General features: G+C 34.8%; 1 protein-coding gene and 1 pseudogene across 2 annotated transcripts in view; one reads left to right on the plus strand and one right to left on the minus strand.

Moving 5' to 3' along the window:
* Window positions 1-16,116, minus strand: part of NAALAD2 (N-acetylated alpha-linked acidic dipeptidase 2) — a 50,900-nt gene that overhangs the window by 22,075 nt on the left and 12,709 nt on the right. Inside the window, exons 4-12 of one of the 2 annotated variants that reach the window (XM_032639346.1) lie at window positions 15,319-15,420; window positions 14,489-14,614; window positions 12,154-12,340; window positions 8,361-8,381; window positions 7,926-8,019; window positions 6,687-6,785; window positions 1,641-1,726; window positions 1,246-1,365; window positions 1,059-1,141 (exon numbers count right to left, since the gene is read on the minus strand). In XM_032639346.1, the coding sequence (XP_032495237.1) occupies window positions 1,059-1,141; window positions 1,246-1,365; window positions 1,641-1,726; window positions 6,687-6,785; window positions 7,926-8,019; window positions 8,361-8,381; window positions 12,154-12,340; window positions 14,489-14,614; window positions 15,319-15,420 (918 nt within the window). The remainder of the gene's footprint in view (window positions 1-1,058; window positions 1,142-1,245; window positions 1,366-1,640; window positions 1,727-6,686; window positions 6,786-7,925; window positions 8,020-8,360; window positions 8,382-12,153; window positions 12,341-14,488; window positions 14,615-15,318; window positions 15,421-16,116) is intronic. The other variant, XM_032639347.1, reaches the window with a different exon arrangement.
* On the plus strand, window positions 3,208-3,541 carry LOC116757547 (annotated as a pseudogene).

Genomic DNA, 16,116 nt, shown 5'->3' on the forward strand with positions numbered 1-16,116 from the left:
AGTAAATGACCTTAATGAAATTTGATTCATCTAAATTAGTCTATTCCAAAATACATATTCATAATACCAACATAATAGTAAAACCTCAGAATATAAATAGAATAAAGCATAAGTGATATAAATGACTGTATGTGTGTGATTTTACTCCCATATTTATTTATTTCATATTATTATTTTAAAGTAAAGTAAGAGGAAAGGAGTCAGAAGGAAAGCACTTGAAAACTAGACACAATGGCAAGAATTATAAGACATACTTTAAAACAATTCTATAATATCTGGACTTATAAAAGATAAATAGAGGATGGTGGAGGGAAAGTGCTTTATGGCACACTTGCCTTCATAAAAATGCACAAGCTTACCTTGCACATTTAAGAACTTAGAGATACTCAACAGAGAGGCTAAGGGAAGAAGATAAAAGAGGGGGCCGAGGAGAGACACTTAAAGACTAAGCATTAAGACCCAGTGACAAATAAAAATTAATCATAACTGAAGGAAAAATAAACCCTTGAAATTGTAACTCAGTTTACAAAATTATCATATTATACTCAACAATCAGGAACTTTTGTGAATGGTAAAATATACCTATGGTTACAGTTATACATAGAATCTTTAAATGTGAAATTACAATCAAAGTATAGTCACCTTAACAGAACATCTTATGCTCTCTTAGATGGAAGAACTCTAAGGAAACTTCAGAAGCTTGAAAATTAACTCAAAGTATCTGTATCAGTTTTTACATAAGTTAATTCATTTGTCAGAAACAGTGTGCTAGTTTTAACTACTTTTGGAACTTAACAGATTTTTTACAAAACAAATACAAATAGAAACTAAAATATTTTGACAATAATAAATAAATTTGTTTGTAGCCCAGTAACTAAGAGGATTTTCTGTTCTGCCAATCTGATATGATAGTAAAAGCAAACTCTAATTCCTAAATTCTCTTGGGTATTTATCCAAATTAAAACCATATTAGGTAATGGAACCTATGTGCGATTATCCAGATACATATATTTGTTCCCTGTTGACCAAGAAAATAAGAACTTCTCTGTCTTATTTACCTCAGCCCATTCTGTGGAACCCAGAAGTCCAAATTCTTCTGCATCCCAGCTGGCAAAAATGATAGTTCTTCTTGGTCTCCAGCCTGTAATCATTGTTAACATACATAGTTAGGTACACCTGCCTAAAAACAAAGGAAAATTCAGCGAGTCACTTTTTGTCATCACCTACCAAAGAAACATTACTTACCTCTACTCATCAGTTTGCCAAAACTCTGAACAACTTCTTGCAAAACAGAAGCCCCACTGGTTGGGTCAATACCTCCAAATACCCAGGAGTCCCGATGACCTCCCAGAATAACATACCTGTCTGGGAAAAAATGTGTTCAAAAGAACTACAACTTTGAATACATTATAGAGAGTAGTAATTTATGTTTTTAAATTAAGCTTCCTCTCGCTTGAGTTTCCCCATAGAAAATAATCAACACCGTAAGATAGAGTCTTCTTTTAGAATTATACTTTTTTATTCCAAATTTAGTTGTTTCACATCAGCCAGAAAAAAATCAATTGTTGACTAAAATTTATCTTCTCTTACTCTTGTAATCTTTGTAAAAACAAAACGCCTAAAATAATCCACCAACTCACCAGGTTCCACAGATCCTCTGATAGTTCCAATTACATTGTAAATCCTTGTGATTTTATTGATGTTATGAACACGCATTCTAACCTTCCTAGAATTTCAAAGGAAACAAATTACTTCACATAGAACATTATGTCTAACTGCTTTCTTCCAATGTTTTATTATAAGAAATCTCAAAAGTACAGAAAACTGTATAATAGGACAATAAATTCCCAAATACCCACCACATAAATTCAATAATTGTAATATTGTTGATTCTCTTGCAAGGAAGTTGCAGACATCATGACAGGTCACTCCTGTGTACTTAAGCATGCTCCTTAAAGCCAAATTTTAAAAACCAAACATCAATATTTTATATTTTTCCTCCCTCATAGCTCTACTGTTGATATTTATTTAAAGTTCAAAATATTCTATTATTAAACATGTCTTGGGTATTCATTCTAAAATTTTTAAATACACCCTATACAATTACAAAAAATAAGGGAGACAGCCCATTATCTATAAAGGTCAAAGAAGCTTATTTTTAATGTGTTTTATATTTATATTAATTCCTGCTATTTGGTAACATTTTCCAAGATTATTGAAATAGTCTATTAGTACATTTTTAAAGGGCTGACTGAATGCTGCCTATAAGAAACATGATAAATTCTATTGTTAAATGGTAATTTGAGAAGCACCTGCTAAAATGTACAAGACAACTATACGATGAAACTTTTCCAGGTCATCACTGTTGATTCTGATTTGGGCCTGCCTTTTAAATATTCATTCATCAATTATAATTAACCAAATTAGAATTCACGGGAAAGAACAATCAAGCTCAGAAAGTCAGAAAAAAATGTCATTCACGTTTTATAAATCAAAATGACATGGGAAAATGTTGAGCCTCTTTTTCACAAAGGAACAAAAGTTTTTAATCTATGGTGGGCTTACAGAAGGTGGGCCGGGAACCTACATAGTACTTCTTTTTCTCGGTACGCGGGCCTCTCACTGTTGTGGCCTCTCCCGTTGGGGAGCACAGGCTCCCGACGCGCAGGCTCAGCGGCCATGGCTCACGGGCCCCGCCATTCCGCGGCATGTGGGATCTTCCCGAACCGGGGCACAAACCCTTGTCCCCTGAATCGGCAGGCGGACTCTCAACCACTGCGCCACCAGGGAAGCCCAGTACTTCATTTTTGAATGGAAAAACAAACAAGTCAAATTCTGTATATTAAGTGCAAATTCTGGTTTTTCTTCCCCTAAAAGTACACTGTGCTTCTGAATGTATATGTAATTCATGTGCAGTATTCAACTAAAAGTGCCTTTGGGGGAAAACTAATCAATGGGTGTTGTTTTGCATTTTAAGACATTAAGTAAAAGATTTATTTTTACTAGAATGATAAAAATTAATAGCAAAAATACTCTTTAGCATGTTTCTAAGTATATGAGCCTAAGCTCTATTAGTAAGAAAGCCAGCTTCATTGATGTATGTCATTAAATGAAGAAAATTAAGTAAAGAATACTGTAACAATGAGGAATGAGGAAAAAATCTATTTTAATCTAAACATGAAAATAAACTGGCTATCTGCTCAGATTCTCAAAGAAGCTCATCTACATCTTTAATCCTTATATCTTCCTGGTTTTTAGTATCATTGACTCCAGAAGTACCTAAAAGAATTATCTAGAGAGGTGCTGCTATGGCTTCCAGTGGGGTTGGTGTGAACGATGTGGGCTCAGCAAATAAAGTTCCCGAAATTCTGAAATTCCGGACAACTTGGGAGATTGGCTTTGGGGCGTCTACTGCTTCACCACCGATAGGAATGACTTCCAGAGGAATTTGATCCTCAGTTTGGGACTCTTTGCTGTGGGAGTTTGGCTGGACAGGAATTTGAGTGACAATGACCTAAAGGCACCTCAGCCAGGGGTGTAGCCATAAAAACACATAGAACCCCTGTGCTGTATCTGTACCTTCCAAACACAGTGCCTCCCACCTGTGACCATTACACGACTTGCCCTGATGGCAACTGAAGTTTGATTCAGATGGGCACCTTTCCTTCCCTGCCTTGTAATAGAAAAGAACTTCTTGTACTCTATTACAAGTAATTCATTAAGGGATGTTGCCTATAAGCTTAAATTATACATAATGGCCCATCTCTGGGAACCCTGCTTCCCAGGTAATGAACACTAAGTTAAAAGACCTTTTTTTAAGCTCACAGGAAGCAACCTAACCAGGCCTACCAGTGAAGGACTGCAGGGAGGAAGAAATTAACACATCCCCTCTGCAGGCTGACAGGAACCAGGAAATGTTTGACTTTACTCCCTCCCCTTTTAGTATGAAAGGAGCCTGAATTCTAACTCAGGCAAGATGGTTCTTTGGGGCACGCCATCTTCTCGGTCTGTTGGCTTTCCGAATAAAGTAGTTATTCCTTGCCCCAGCAGCTCATCTCTCAATTATTGGCTGGTCGTACAGCGAGCGACAGAGCTTAGACTTGGTAACAGCCTGATTTCCTTTTCTTTGCTGAGTCTATTCAGAACACCCTTCTCTGGTCAGCAGGCAGGTTTCAGCTAAAGTGTTGTCCTCTATTCCTTAAAGTTCTGTACATAGTTCCTAAGTTTCTGAAGAGTATGGTCTTTGCTCTTGTCTTTGTTCTTGATCTAATCTAATGGTATTTTAACAAATATTTGAAATAGAGATTATGCACAAAGGAAAAAAAAAGAATTATCTACAGTTGACCCTTGAGCAGCATGGGTTTGAACTGCATAAGTGCCCTTACATGTGGATTTTTTTCACTAAATATGCACTACAATACTACATGATCCACAGCTGTTTGAATACACAGATGTGAAACCTCAGATATGGAGGGCTAACTGTAAAGTAATACGCAGATTTTTGACAGGCGGGGGGCTGGTGCCCCTAACCCCTGTGTTGTTTGAGGGTCAACTGTATTTGTTTGTCCTGTTATCACCTCAAACTCATCATGTTCCAAATAAACTAAACTTCAGAATGTAGACTCCACAGGGCAGGGATTTTTGCCTGTTTTGTACACTGCTGAATCCCCAGTACCCAGAATGGTACCAGGGGTATAGTAAATGCTCAGTAAATAATTGTGAATTGAATGAATATACTTCTGTATGGAAAAACTGAGAACAACATTAGCTCAACCATCAGAGTTACCTCTGCCTATCATTATCTTTGACTAGACTATTTTACAACTCTGTAGTGACAGAACTTAACTCGTAGTAGTGTAGTAATACAAATAATTCATGCCCACTGAAATGCACAATTTCTCTAGTGAACGTTCAACCGACTTACTTCCCCCAATGTGGAAGAAATCAGTTTTTCAGCTATTAAGCACACTCATTTCGGCATTCCTAAGGAGCTCATTTTTGTATCATCTTTGAATTCTCCTTCGAACCAGTTTTAACTCCTTTCTGGTCCCCTTATTAATTAACGCATTAAATAAAATTTTTATACATGTTCAGTTTATATTTGTATGAGAATTATGGTTTTACTTAAAAAAAAATCCTTTATCGTCTTTGGAAGCCCCACGGAGACGTACATGGACTCTGCTTGAAGAACCAAGAAGGGGGAAGCTTAAAACCAGACATGTCTTCTTTTGGCTCTCAGATGTAAGTCCCAAGCAGCAGTAGAATTTTAACTTTGCTGAAACTCTGTATCTCTAACTTAATTTTTTTCTACTGATTCTGTGTTTTGTTTATGTTTCTAGTTTGCTTACAGTAGGTAAATTATTCCCTATTTGTGGTAGCAATGTTTAAGAATTTAAGGTTTCATGCCTTGTCACTTGGTAATCTCTGTAAATGGATCCATAGATTATCAAGATCTCTTTTGGGTGAGAAATTACATACATAGTCTTGTTTTTAGCAATTTTTAAAAAAATTTGTGTATCTGCCCATTTTGAGTTAAAATCAAATAGGATTTTGTGCCCATGGTGAAGGTGAACAGTTTTTTGATATCTTGACCAAGTAAATGTTCTCTTTCTGAGTTTACTCTTGAACTGTGACTGAAGCTATATGTTTATTGATTTCTCTGTTTGTATGTTTCTGTTTATAAATCAGAAAGGCCTATATCTTTCATTGTGTGCCTCTAGAGAGTATTAATAATTAGACAATAAAGTCTTTTATATTGAAAGAACTCCATTCTAATTGAGAGATAAAGATAAATAAGCACTTATATAAAAATATTTCTAAAATCCCCATAAAATAAAATTGAACTTCTAATACTTTAAAAGTTCAGAAATAAAAAAAAACTCTTACAGAAATTAAAAAACATTCTAAGAATACAATTTCACATTGTTAAAGTAAATTGTTAGCAAACAAGACTGATTTAATCATTTTAGCTTAATATAAACAACTATATTTTCTCTGATTTATCAGTGTTAAGTTTCCCTGCCTCTCTACATTTCAAGCAAATCAAAGTACGTAAAGTTCTGATCATGTCATGATGTTCTGCAACTCTGTATAAGCTGTTCTCTGCCTCTGGCATTTCCTGCCTATCTTGATACAGTGGAAAACTATTTTTTCTGTAGAATTAAGCTCAATGAACACAGGTTCTGTGATCACTCCTCGAAGTGCTCTCATGGGTTAATAACAATAATACCCAAAATGCTAAGTGTATTGAGCCTTACAGTAGTTACTTGCTTACCCATTTTAACTCATCTAACCCACCCACACAGGAAGTGATCAACAAAGGTTGGCTCCTTTCTCTCTTCTCTTTTACTCCTTCCCTCAAGTTAACCTAGTGCTTCACATGCATAGCATTTTGACAGTTATCTGAAAAACTTAAAAAGGTTAGGTGAAGAGGGAAGTTAAAATGTTAAACCTATAACTCAAATGTAATTTTTGAGATTTACAAAACAAATGCTGTGATATCACTGTTGGAAGAAGAATTTAATACATCATTCCATAAGTAATTCTTAAGCAATATAAAATAATTATTCATTATGAAAAATGAGAAAAAGAAGATAAGCAAAATATACCTGGCAGAATATTTATCTTGACATTTTTCCATTAAACATGTAAACCTTTTCTAGGATACTAAAGTAACATAAAATTACCTGAAAGAATCATGCCCTATGAAGCCAGGCCCGATATTATAATTCACCTTAAGACTTCCCTTCCAGCTCTCATCTGGTGGACCAGTTCCTCCCAAATAGCTGTCAAGAGAACACAAAAATTACAGATAAATGCTGAGCATCACCATTTCTTAAAAGAAATCATAAAGTGTGATGATGAGATATTTCACTCATTCATTTAACAAGTATATATTGAGGATTTACTAAGTGCCAGGTACTGTAAAATTTCCTTGCCTTGTGGAGCTTACATTCTAGTGAGAGAGCCATAACTGAGATAAATGAGGAAAATGTTTAATGTATTACTGATAAGAGCCAAGGAGAGGAATTCCCTGGTGGTCCAGTGGTTAGGACTCGGCACTTTCACTGCCTGGGCCTGGGTTCAGTCCCAGGTCGGGGAACTAAGATCCCGCAAGCCCCACAGCATGGGCAAGAAAACAAAAAGAGCTAAGGAGAAAAAAACCAACCAATATAGTGAGGGGAAATGGGAAGCATCAGCCTTTCTACTTTTGACTTTAATTATTTACATAGGGAAGCATTAGGTCCAAGAAATCCCGAACATGTGAAATTCATGACTGTGTTAAAGAGAAGAAATTTCTAGAAAAGCTGCTGATTACATAGTAGCCACTCACAAAGCAATTACCAAATTGTATTGGTACATACATTAAACAAAAATAGAAGGTAAGTGATTTGAAAAGCAACACAGTTATACAATACAATAATAACAAACATTAATTGAATATCATATTATAGATACTTTATATACATGATCTCATCTACTTCTCATAATAACTCTGTCAGGGAGAAACTATTTCTGTCTTCATTTTACAGAGAAGGAAACTGAGTCAGAGAAAGATTGAGTAACTGGTATAAGTTCACACATCTGGTAAGTGGTAGACATTACCACATTTTTAAAATGCAGGTCACATACAAATATCTAATGAAGATCTAAGAAAATCTAACTGCTTGAAAAATCTCAAATCAGTATTTTTACCTTTGGACATAGTTTTGCTTTTGAGACTTTCATTTGTAGCAAACAAAGTAATGTTTTCTTATTATTTCTTAGTCATTAAACTGACTGCTCTTCTCTTATGGAAAAAAAAGATGTGGTCTGTTTTTCCAATTTCAGGAGCCATTCTGATACAAAACATATTCGTTTTGGAAGAGAAAATGGGCATACTAGTGTAAAATATCTTATTCTCAAATCCAACTAGAAAATTATACCGTAATAATATTTCTGCATCATTATATCCAATGGGATGTACAGGGATTTGAGGGATTCCCACTCCTTCTTCAACATCAAGTCTGAAGGTGTACTCTGCAAAAATCAATTGCATAAGAGGAAAACGACTGAAGAATCTGAGCAAGGGGTATAAAGGAATTTCTTTTATTACTATTGCAAATTAGCTATATGTTTGAAATGATATTCAAAATTTAAAGTTCCCCAAAAGTCAATTATTGTTTTATCTAATATGGTCTATTTAATTTGACAGTAAGAAATTAAATCATTTACACTTTAATATAAAATCAGTTATAGGGATTACAGACTCCCCAACTTGCTTTGACATTTCATGTAATTCTCTTGAATTTTACAAGAATATTTTATTTCCTCAAGGATATCTCAAATCCTTCTTAAAGAAGCTTCAGTTAACCACATACCTGGAAAATGCATCCCAGATTCTGAAATTAGAAAGAATTGTTAAAAAAAAAAATTAAAGGGAATTTATGAGATATTGTGAATAAGTGATAAGGTTCTTACTCAAACAGTAACAATATTCTCCTTAAAGGAAGATGAAAAGTATTGTCAGGCTTAAAACCTAATTGGGACTTTGGCTTTCAGCCAAAATAGAGTTCTCTAGAGCATTATTACCACTATCTTAGAAAAAAGGGAGGTTTCAGGACTTCCCTGGTAGTCCAGTAGTTAAGACTTCGAGCTCCCAATGCAGTGGGCCCAGGTTTGATCCCTGTCAGGGAACTAGATCCCATAGGCCACAACGAAGATCCTGCATGCCGCAACTAAGACCCAGAGCAGCCAAATAAATAAATATTTTTTAAAAAGAAGAAGAAAAAAGGGAGTTTTCAAACAAGTGACATCAGATTCCACTTAAGAAAGTAAAAAAGAAGAGCAAATAAAGCAAAAATAAGCAGGAGAAAGGATATACTAAACATCAGAGCAGAAATCTAAGAAATAGGAAACAGAAAAATGATGGAGATTATCAATGAAATCCAAAGCTGGTTCTCTGAGACGATTAATAAAATTGATAAATCTCTAGCAAGACAAATCAGGAAAAGAAGAAAAAAGATATAAATTGCTAATATCAGGAATAAAAACAAGAATAGCACTCCAGTACCTGCAGAAAAAGAGAGAGAAAGAGAAAGAGAGAGAATGTATTATGAACAACTTTAAACCCATAAATTTGACAACTTAGGTGAAATGGACAAAATTCTTAAACAACACAAACTATCAAATCTCACTCAAGAATAAATAGATAACCTAAACAGCCATATATCTATTAAAGAAATTGAATTTGTAGTTAAAAACATTCCCGCGAAAAAAATACCAGGCCCATATGGATTCACAGTAGGATTCTACAGACATTCACAGACAAAAATCAAAACCATTCTATATAAACACTTGCAGAAAAATGAAGAAGATGAAATAGTTCTTAACTCATTCCATGAAGCCAACATTACTGTTACCAAAATGAGACAGAGATATTACAAGAAAATAAATTGATAGCAATAAGGGATAAACAATATCCCTTATTACTAAAGACAGACTCTTAATAAAATTTTAGCAAAAATCCAAAGCCAAAAATCCTGTGACCAAGTAGAGTCTGTCCCAGGATGTTGTGGTTTAACATTCAAAAATCAATCTGGGGAGTCCCCTGGTAGCTTAGTGGTTAGGATTCTGGGCTTTCACTGCCATGGCCCAGGTTCAATACCTGGTTGCGGAACATCCTGCAAGCTGTGCAGCATGGCCAAAAAAAAAAACCCATCAATCTGTATAATTGAAAAAACATAAATATGAACAACTTAAGATCACTTCAATAGATGCAGTAAAAGCATTTGACAAGGGGCTTCCCTGGTGGCACAGTGGTTGAGAACCCACCTGCCAATGCAGGGGACGTGGGTTCAAGCCCTGGCCCATGAAGATCGAACATGCCGTGGAGCAACTAAGTCCGTGTGCCACAACTACTGATCTTGTGCTCTAGAGCCTGCGAGCCACAACTACTGAAGCCTGCGTGCCTACAGCCCATGCTCCGCAACAAGAGAAGCCACTGCAATGAGAAGCCCGCACACCATGAGGAAGAGTAACCCCAGCTCGCCACAACTAGAGAAAGCCCATGCATAGCAACGAAGACCCAACACAGCCAAAAATTAAAAAATTTTAAAAAGCATTTGACAAAATCCAATACATACTGCTAGTGAAATGAGATAAATGTGCTAAGATAAAACTCATAGCACTTTAGAAGTGAACTTCCTCAATCTGATAAAAAGAATCTATAAAAAATATACAACTACTATTATACTTAACAGAGAAAGACTAGGACAGTCTTTGGGGCAGGAACATGGCAAGGATATCTGCTCTAACAACTTTTATCAGCAATGTTCTAGAGGTACCAGACGCTACAATAAGAAAAGAAAATAAAAGGCACCCAGATTAGAAACAAAGAAATAAAACTGTCTTTATTTGCTGATGACATGATCATCTATGCAAAAACTCTGATAGAATCCACAAAAACTGAGTAGGATGAATTAGTTTAACAAGTTTTCATAATACAAGATCAATATATTTCTTCTAAAAATAAAATAGGGCTTCCCTGGTGGCACAGTGGTTGAGAATCTGCCTGCCAATGCAAGGGACATGGGTTCGAGCCCTGGTCTTGGAGGATCCCACATGCCGCGGAGTAACTAGCCCTGTGAGCCACAACTACTGAGCCTGCGCGTCTGGAGCCTGTGCTCCGCAACAAGAGAGGCCGTGATAGTGAGCGGCCCACGCACCGTGATGAAGAGTGGCCCCCGCTTGCCACAACTAGAGAAAGCCCTCGCACAGAAATGAAGACCCAACACAGCCATAAATAAATAAATAAAATTAAAAATAAAATAACATTTCTATTTACTAGCAATGACCAACTGGAAATTGAAATTTAAAATGTAATTTAAAACAGCATAAAACTTTGAAATTTTTATGGGTAAATGTGAAAATAGACATGCATGGTCTGTACAGTGAAACTACAAACAAGCTGAGAGAAAGTAAAGAATACCTAAGTAAATGGAGAGTTGTGCCATATTCATGGATCAGAGGATTCAATATTTTTAAAATGTCAATTCTGCTCAAACTGATCTATAGGTTTAATTCAATCTCAAATCAACCTCCCAGGAGACTTTTTGGTAGCAATTCATAAGTTGGTTCTAAAATTCACATGGGAAGGACCTAGAATAGCTACCAAAACTTTGAAAAAGACTTGTAACTTGGAGGATGTACATATCTATTAGAACGTAAAGTTAACAAGATTGACCATACTAAGTGTTGACAACGGTGTAGCACCTGGAACACTCATACACTGCTGCTGCAATATAAAATGGTACAACCAATTTGGAAAACAATTTGAAAATCATCTATCACATTATCCAGCCGTGCCATTTCTATGTATTTACTCAAGAGAAATAAAAACATATGTACATATAAAGACTTGCATACAACTGTTCATAGCAGCTTTATGTGTAATATCTCCAAAACTTAAAGCAATCCAAATTTCCAACAAAAAGTAAATGAATAAACAAACCGTAGAGTATCCATTCAATGGAATACCATTCATCAAAAAAAAAAAAAAAAAGAAATGAAATACTGACACAGACATCAACATAAATGAATCTCAAAATAACTATACTGACAGAAAGAAAATCAATGATTTCCTAGGGATTGGCAGGGAGGGGGTAGGGTTGAGAGGAAGTCTTTACAAAAAGATGAGAGGAAACTTTTTTGGGTAATGGATATGTTCATTATCTTGATTGTGGATATGGTTATGCAGATGTCAAAACTTTTCACATTTCACATATTAAATAACACAAAAAACCCATTGGTATTTTTAAAAATAGAAATACATGATCTACAGAAGAATAAAATCGTTAGACAATTCAGAAACCCTAAGTTCTGGTTTGGTAAGAGTAATATTACTTTGGGCATAAGAATCTGTGTTTCTGAACCTCTACTAAAGGTAGAGAGAGAATTGAACTGACCCCTTCCCCTCTCCATGTCCTCACTTCATGAAAATTTAAAACTGAAATAAAAGGGAAATGCTTTTGAATTCCTAGCAATAGCAATCCAAAATATAATTGCACATAGTTTTAATGTTATTCTATAGATGCTTGCTTGCTTTTATGCCTTCTATAAGGGCAAGTAATATTTTTGCAAAAATGAGTGGACCATAACAGGCTTATCTATTACCTTTAGCTGGATAGCCTGGAGTGAGCGGGTCACCAGCACCATTCAAGTTTAACACATTCCCTCTCTGGGCTGCAGTCCCAGGAAGGTTCCATCCTTTTGGGTATGGCTGTACCCCAGGGGCAGAGTAGTCAGCTGGATCTGAGTACAAGATGATTCCTTTGGCTCTTGCTAACATGGCATTTTTAACCTACAGGGGCGATGTGCAATCCATAATGTAGAAATGGAAAATGACTGATTTACAAATCTAAGAACAAATCAATTTAATGACATAAGGAAATTTACACACTTTTATCATCACACAGTTACACATTCAGTTCTCTTTGCCTTGAATACAATTTCTGTCTTGGTAGACTTAACAACTCTCATTATTCAACATAACTCCAAACAAGTTATTGCCTTTTCTGTGAAGCATTCCTATTATCACTAAAACGGCAAAATTAATGTCTCCCTTCTTGGTACGTCTTCTATATTTTGTATATAATTATATTACAAGATGGATTAAAGCATTATAAAATATGTTTTAAACATCTTTCTCCCCTACTACATTGAGGCTGTTTTTGAGAATGGGACCCTGTCTTACTCATTTTTAACTATCTACCCTCCAACATTTAGTACATCATAGAGTAAGCATGATGTAAATATTTGTGGAGCTAAACTAATTTAAAATTCTACACAGGTGAAGTCCCTGGCGGTCCACTGTTAACACTCTGCAGTCTCACTGCAGAGGGCCCGGGTTCAATCCCTGGTTGGGGAGCTAAGATACCACAAGCCACGCCGTGTGGTCAAAAAATAAATAACATAACATAAAACATAAAATTCTACACAAAACATAGTGTGTGAAACATTGCCCATAGTGTTTTGTAAACATTTTTTCTAACAATTCAAACTGACCACAAATAGGAAAATCTCTCCTGTAAGATACTGAATTCTTTATTACCGGAAGTATTATAGCGAAAGATAGATAACTAGCAGTCAACTTAAACACTTTCCAGTATTCAGAAAGCACTCTTTTATAATATTAGAAAGAGTGAAATCTGGCACAACTCAATGATGCCCATCAAACTTTTGAAATAATATACAATTGACCCTTGAACAATGCAGGGTTAATCCAAGAATAACTTATAGTTGGCCCTCTGTATCCGCCATTTCTCTGCATCCGTGGGTTTAACTAACGTCCAACCATGTAGTATTGTACTACTTATTATTGAAAAATATCCACGTATATGTGGACCCATGCAGTTCAAATCTGTGTTGCTCAAGAGTCAACTGTGCATTATGATTTAGTCATTCAACTTCTAGGAATGAATCTATATTACAAAAATCTTCACACAAATGTTCAAGTACATATGGACAAAGATGCCAACAATATAATTATTTGTAATAGTAACAAATTTAAGACAAGCCAAGGATCTGTCAACAGAGCAATGGTTAAATAAACTGCTTATCAATTCTGTGAAATACTATATAGCCATCTAAAGTAATGAGGTATTTACTTAATAAGCAGTTACCAAGAAATTACTAAGTACTGGTAACTATCCTAAGCGCTTTCAAACCTAAAGTCGATTAATCCTACTGTGGGTTCTAAGAGATTAGTGTTATTATTAGCACTCCTATTTCATATATGAGGAAACACTGGCACAGAGAGGTTAACTAACTTGCTCACAGGAAAAGATCTAGAGAATAGGGGGCCCAGACCAGATCAGAACCAAGGTTGTATGGATCTAGCTACCTATACTCTTAACCACTTTATTATACAGCTCTCGATGTGTTGACATGGAAGAATACCCTTGAGTTATTATTGAGAGAAAAAATAAAGTTATACAATATATAGTATCTAATGCCCTCTTTGTAAAAAAAAAACTATTTAATATGAGTATATGGAGAATACTTATATTCATATAATATATTCATATTTCATAGGCCTGGAAAGACCTGTTAAGATTGATTATGTCTGGGCAATGAAATTGAGTAATACATGGGAGATTTTCATTTTTTAGGTTATATAGAATTTCTTCAATTAAATAAAAAATAACATGCTTTAGTAATAAAACTATTAAGAATAATTTCCCTTTCTAGATATGTGACGTAGCAAAAAAACAAACAAAAAAACCTCAAAAATAAACCAAGATTTTCTGTGCAACCATGAAAATAGCAAATTTACATATATATATATGTGTGTGTGTGTGTGTGTGTGTATATATATATATATATATATATATATATATATATATATATATATATATATAAAGCAATTTTGGAAACCATAATGCAAGCTGATCATTTATATTCACAGGTTATATCCTTTTTCCCTCTAGAAAAGCAAATAACACAATACTTTATTTCCTCTGAAGATTTTCCCATATCTTGCAATAACAATTTTTCCAGTGCAGTTGATATTCATCTCTCTTTCTAGTTTGAAAAAGTCTTCAGTACGAGCATAGTTCACATATACAAGCTCTCCCTGTAGGAAAACAAAAATCAAACAAAATAAAAAATACATGATACTGCTATAATTATAGAGTAAACCAAAGAATAAGTTTGCTCCGCAATACTGCATCATCAAAAGTTATCTTTCCTGTCTTGGGCTTAATAAACAGATCCATGCTAATTCTGTAGAAGTCTTTAAAAATATTTCAGTATCCTGAAAGTTAAAAAAAAAAAAAAGACAATATGTAAAACATTTTAGACAGTGTGCTCTGTCTTGAGGAAATTATTAGCATATCCTGAGCCATGGGAAATAGGATAAATAAAAGTAATTTTTAAAATCTTAACTATGTTTGATTTCCAACCATGGTATTAATTTAAGAATTTCTGTGGTATGATTTATAAATTCAGATCTATAAATCTATAACAAAGTCAGACTATGAACAAAAGAAAAAAGCTTGAAAACCATCTATTGTCATCACTGAATTAAAGACATGTTCAGCAGTTTCTTAATTATTTCAAAGAGTGACATCTGCTTATCAGGGTCCAATTTTCATGTACTTATTTTCTTTATTTTTTTCTTTTTCTTTTTTAAAAAGTATTTTTAGGAAGGCTGTATATAGCATCAAACCTCAAAGTATGAATTAGCATGTATGATCCACCTAATCTTTGTTTTAGTCCTCTACATAGGTTTCTTTAAAAAAGATTTAAAGAGTTGAATAAAAATGTCTTTTATTTTACCTCTGGTGTGCCCTGCGGTGAAAAGGCATTATAGGGTGGTACAATATTTTTAACATTCTCATATCCATCTGGTGGTGCCTCATGGTATGATGTATTGAAAATCTATCAAGAATTGAAACACATGAAGTTAGAATTATTTCGGATTGCTATTAAGGAATAATGCATTTTGTGGGCAAAAGACCTAAATAGACACTTCTCCAAAGAAGACATACAGATGTTGAACAGACACAGGAAAAGATGCTCAACATTGCTAACCATCAGAGAAATGTAAATGGAAACCACGATGAGGTATCACCTCACAGTGGTAAGAATGGCTATCATCAAGAAGTCTACAAACAACATATGCTTGAAAAAACCATAATGGAAAAGAATATTAAAAAAAAATGTCTCTATGTGTATAACTGAGTCACTTTGCTGTAAAGCAGAGATTGGCATAGCACTGTAAATCAACTATACTTCAAAAAAAAAATAAAAAAAAACAAATGCTGGAAAAGGTGTGGAGAAAAGGGAACCCCCCTACACTGTTAGTGGGAATGTAAATTGGTACAGCCACTATGGAGAACAGTATGGAGGTTCCTTAAAAAACTAAAAATAGAGCTACCATATGATTCAGCAATCCTACTCCTGGGCATATATCCAAAAAAGACAAAAAATCTAATTCAAAATGGTACATACACCCAAATGTTCACTATTTACAATAGCCAAGACATGGAAACAACCCAAGTGCCCATCAACAGACTGTTTTTTTAATAAGATGTGGTTTATATATACAGTGGAATATTACTCAGCCATAAAAAA

This window comes from Phocoena sinus, chromosome 8 (genome assembly GCF_008692025.1).
Source record: "Phocoena sinus isolate mPhoSin1 chromosome 8, mPhoSin1.pri, whole genome shotgun sequence".
Classification (NCBI taxonomy): Eukaryota; Metazoa; Chordata; class Mammalia; order Artiodactyla; family Phocoenidae; genus Phocoena; species Phocoena sinus.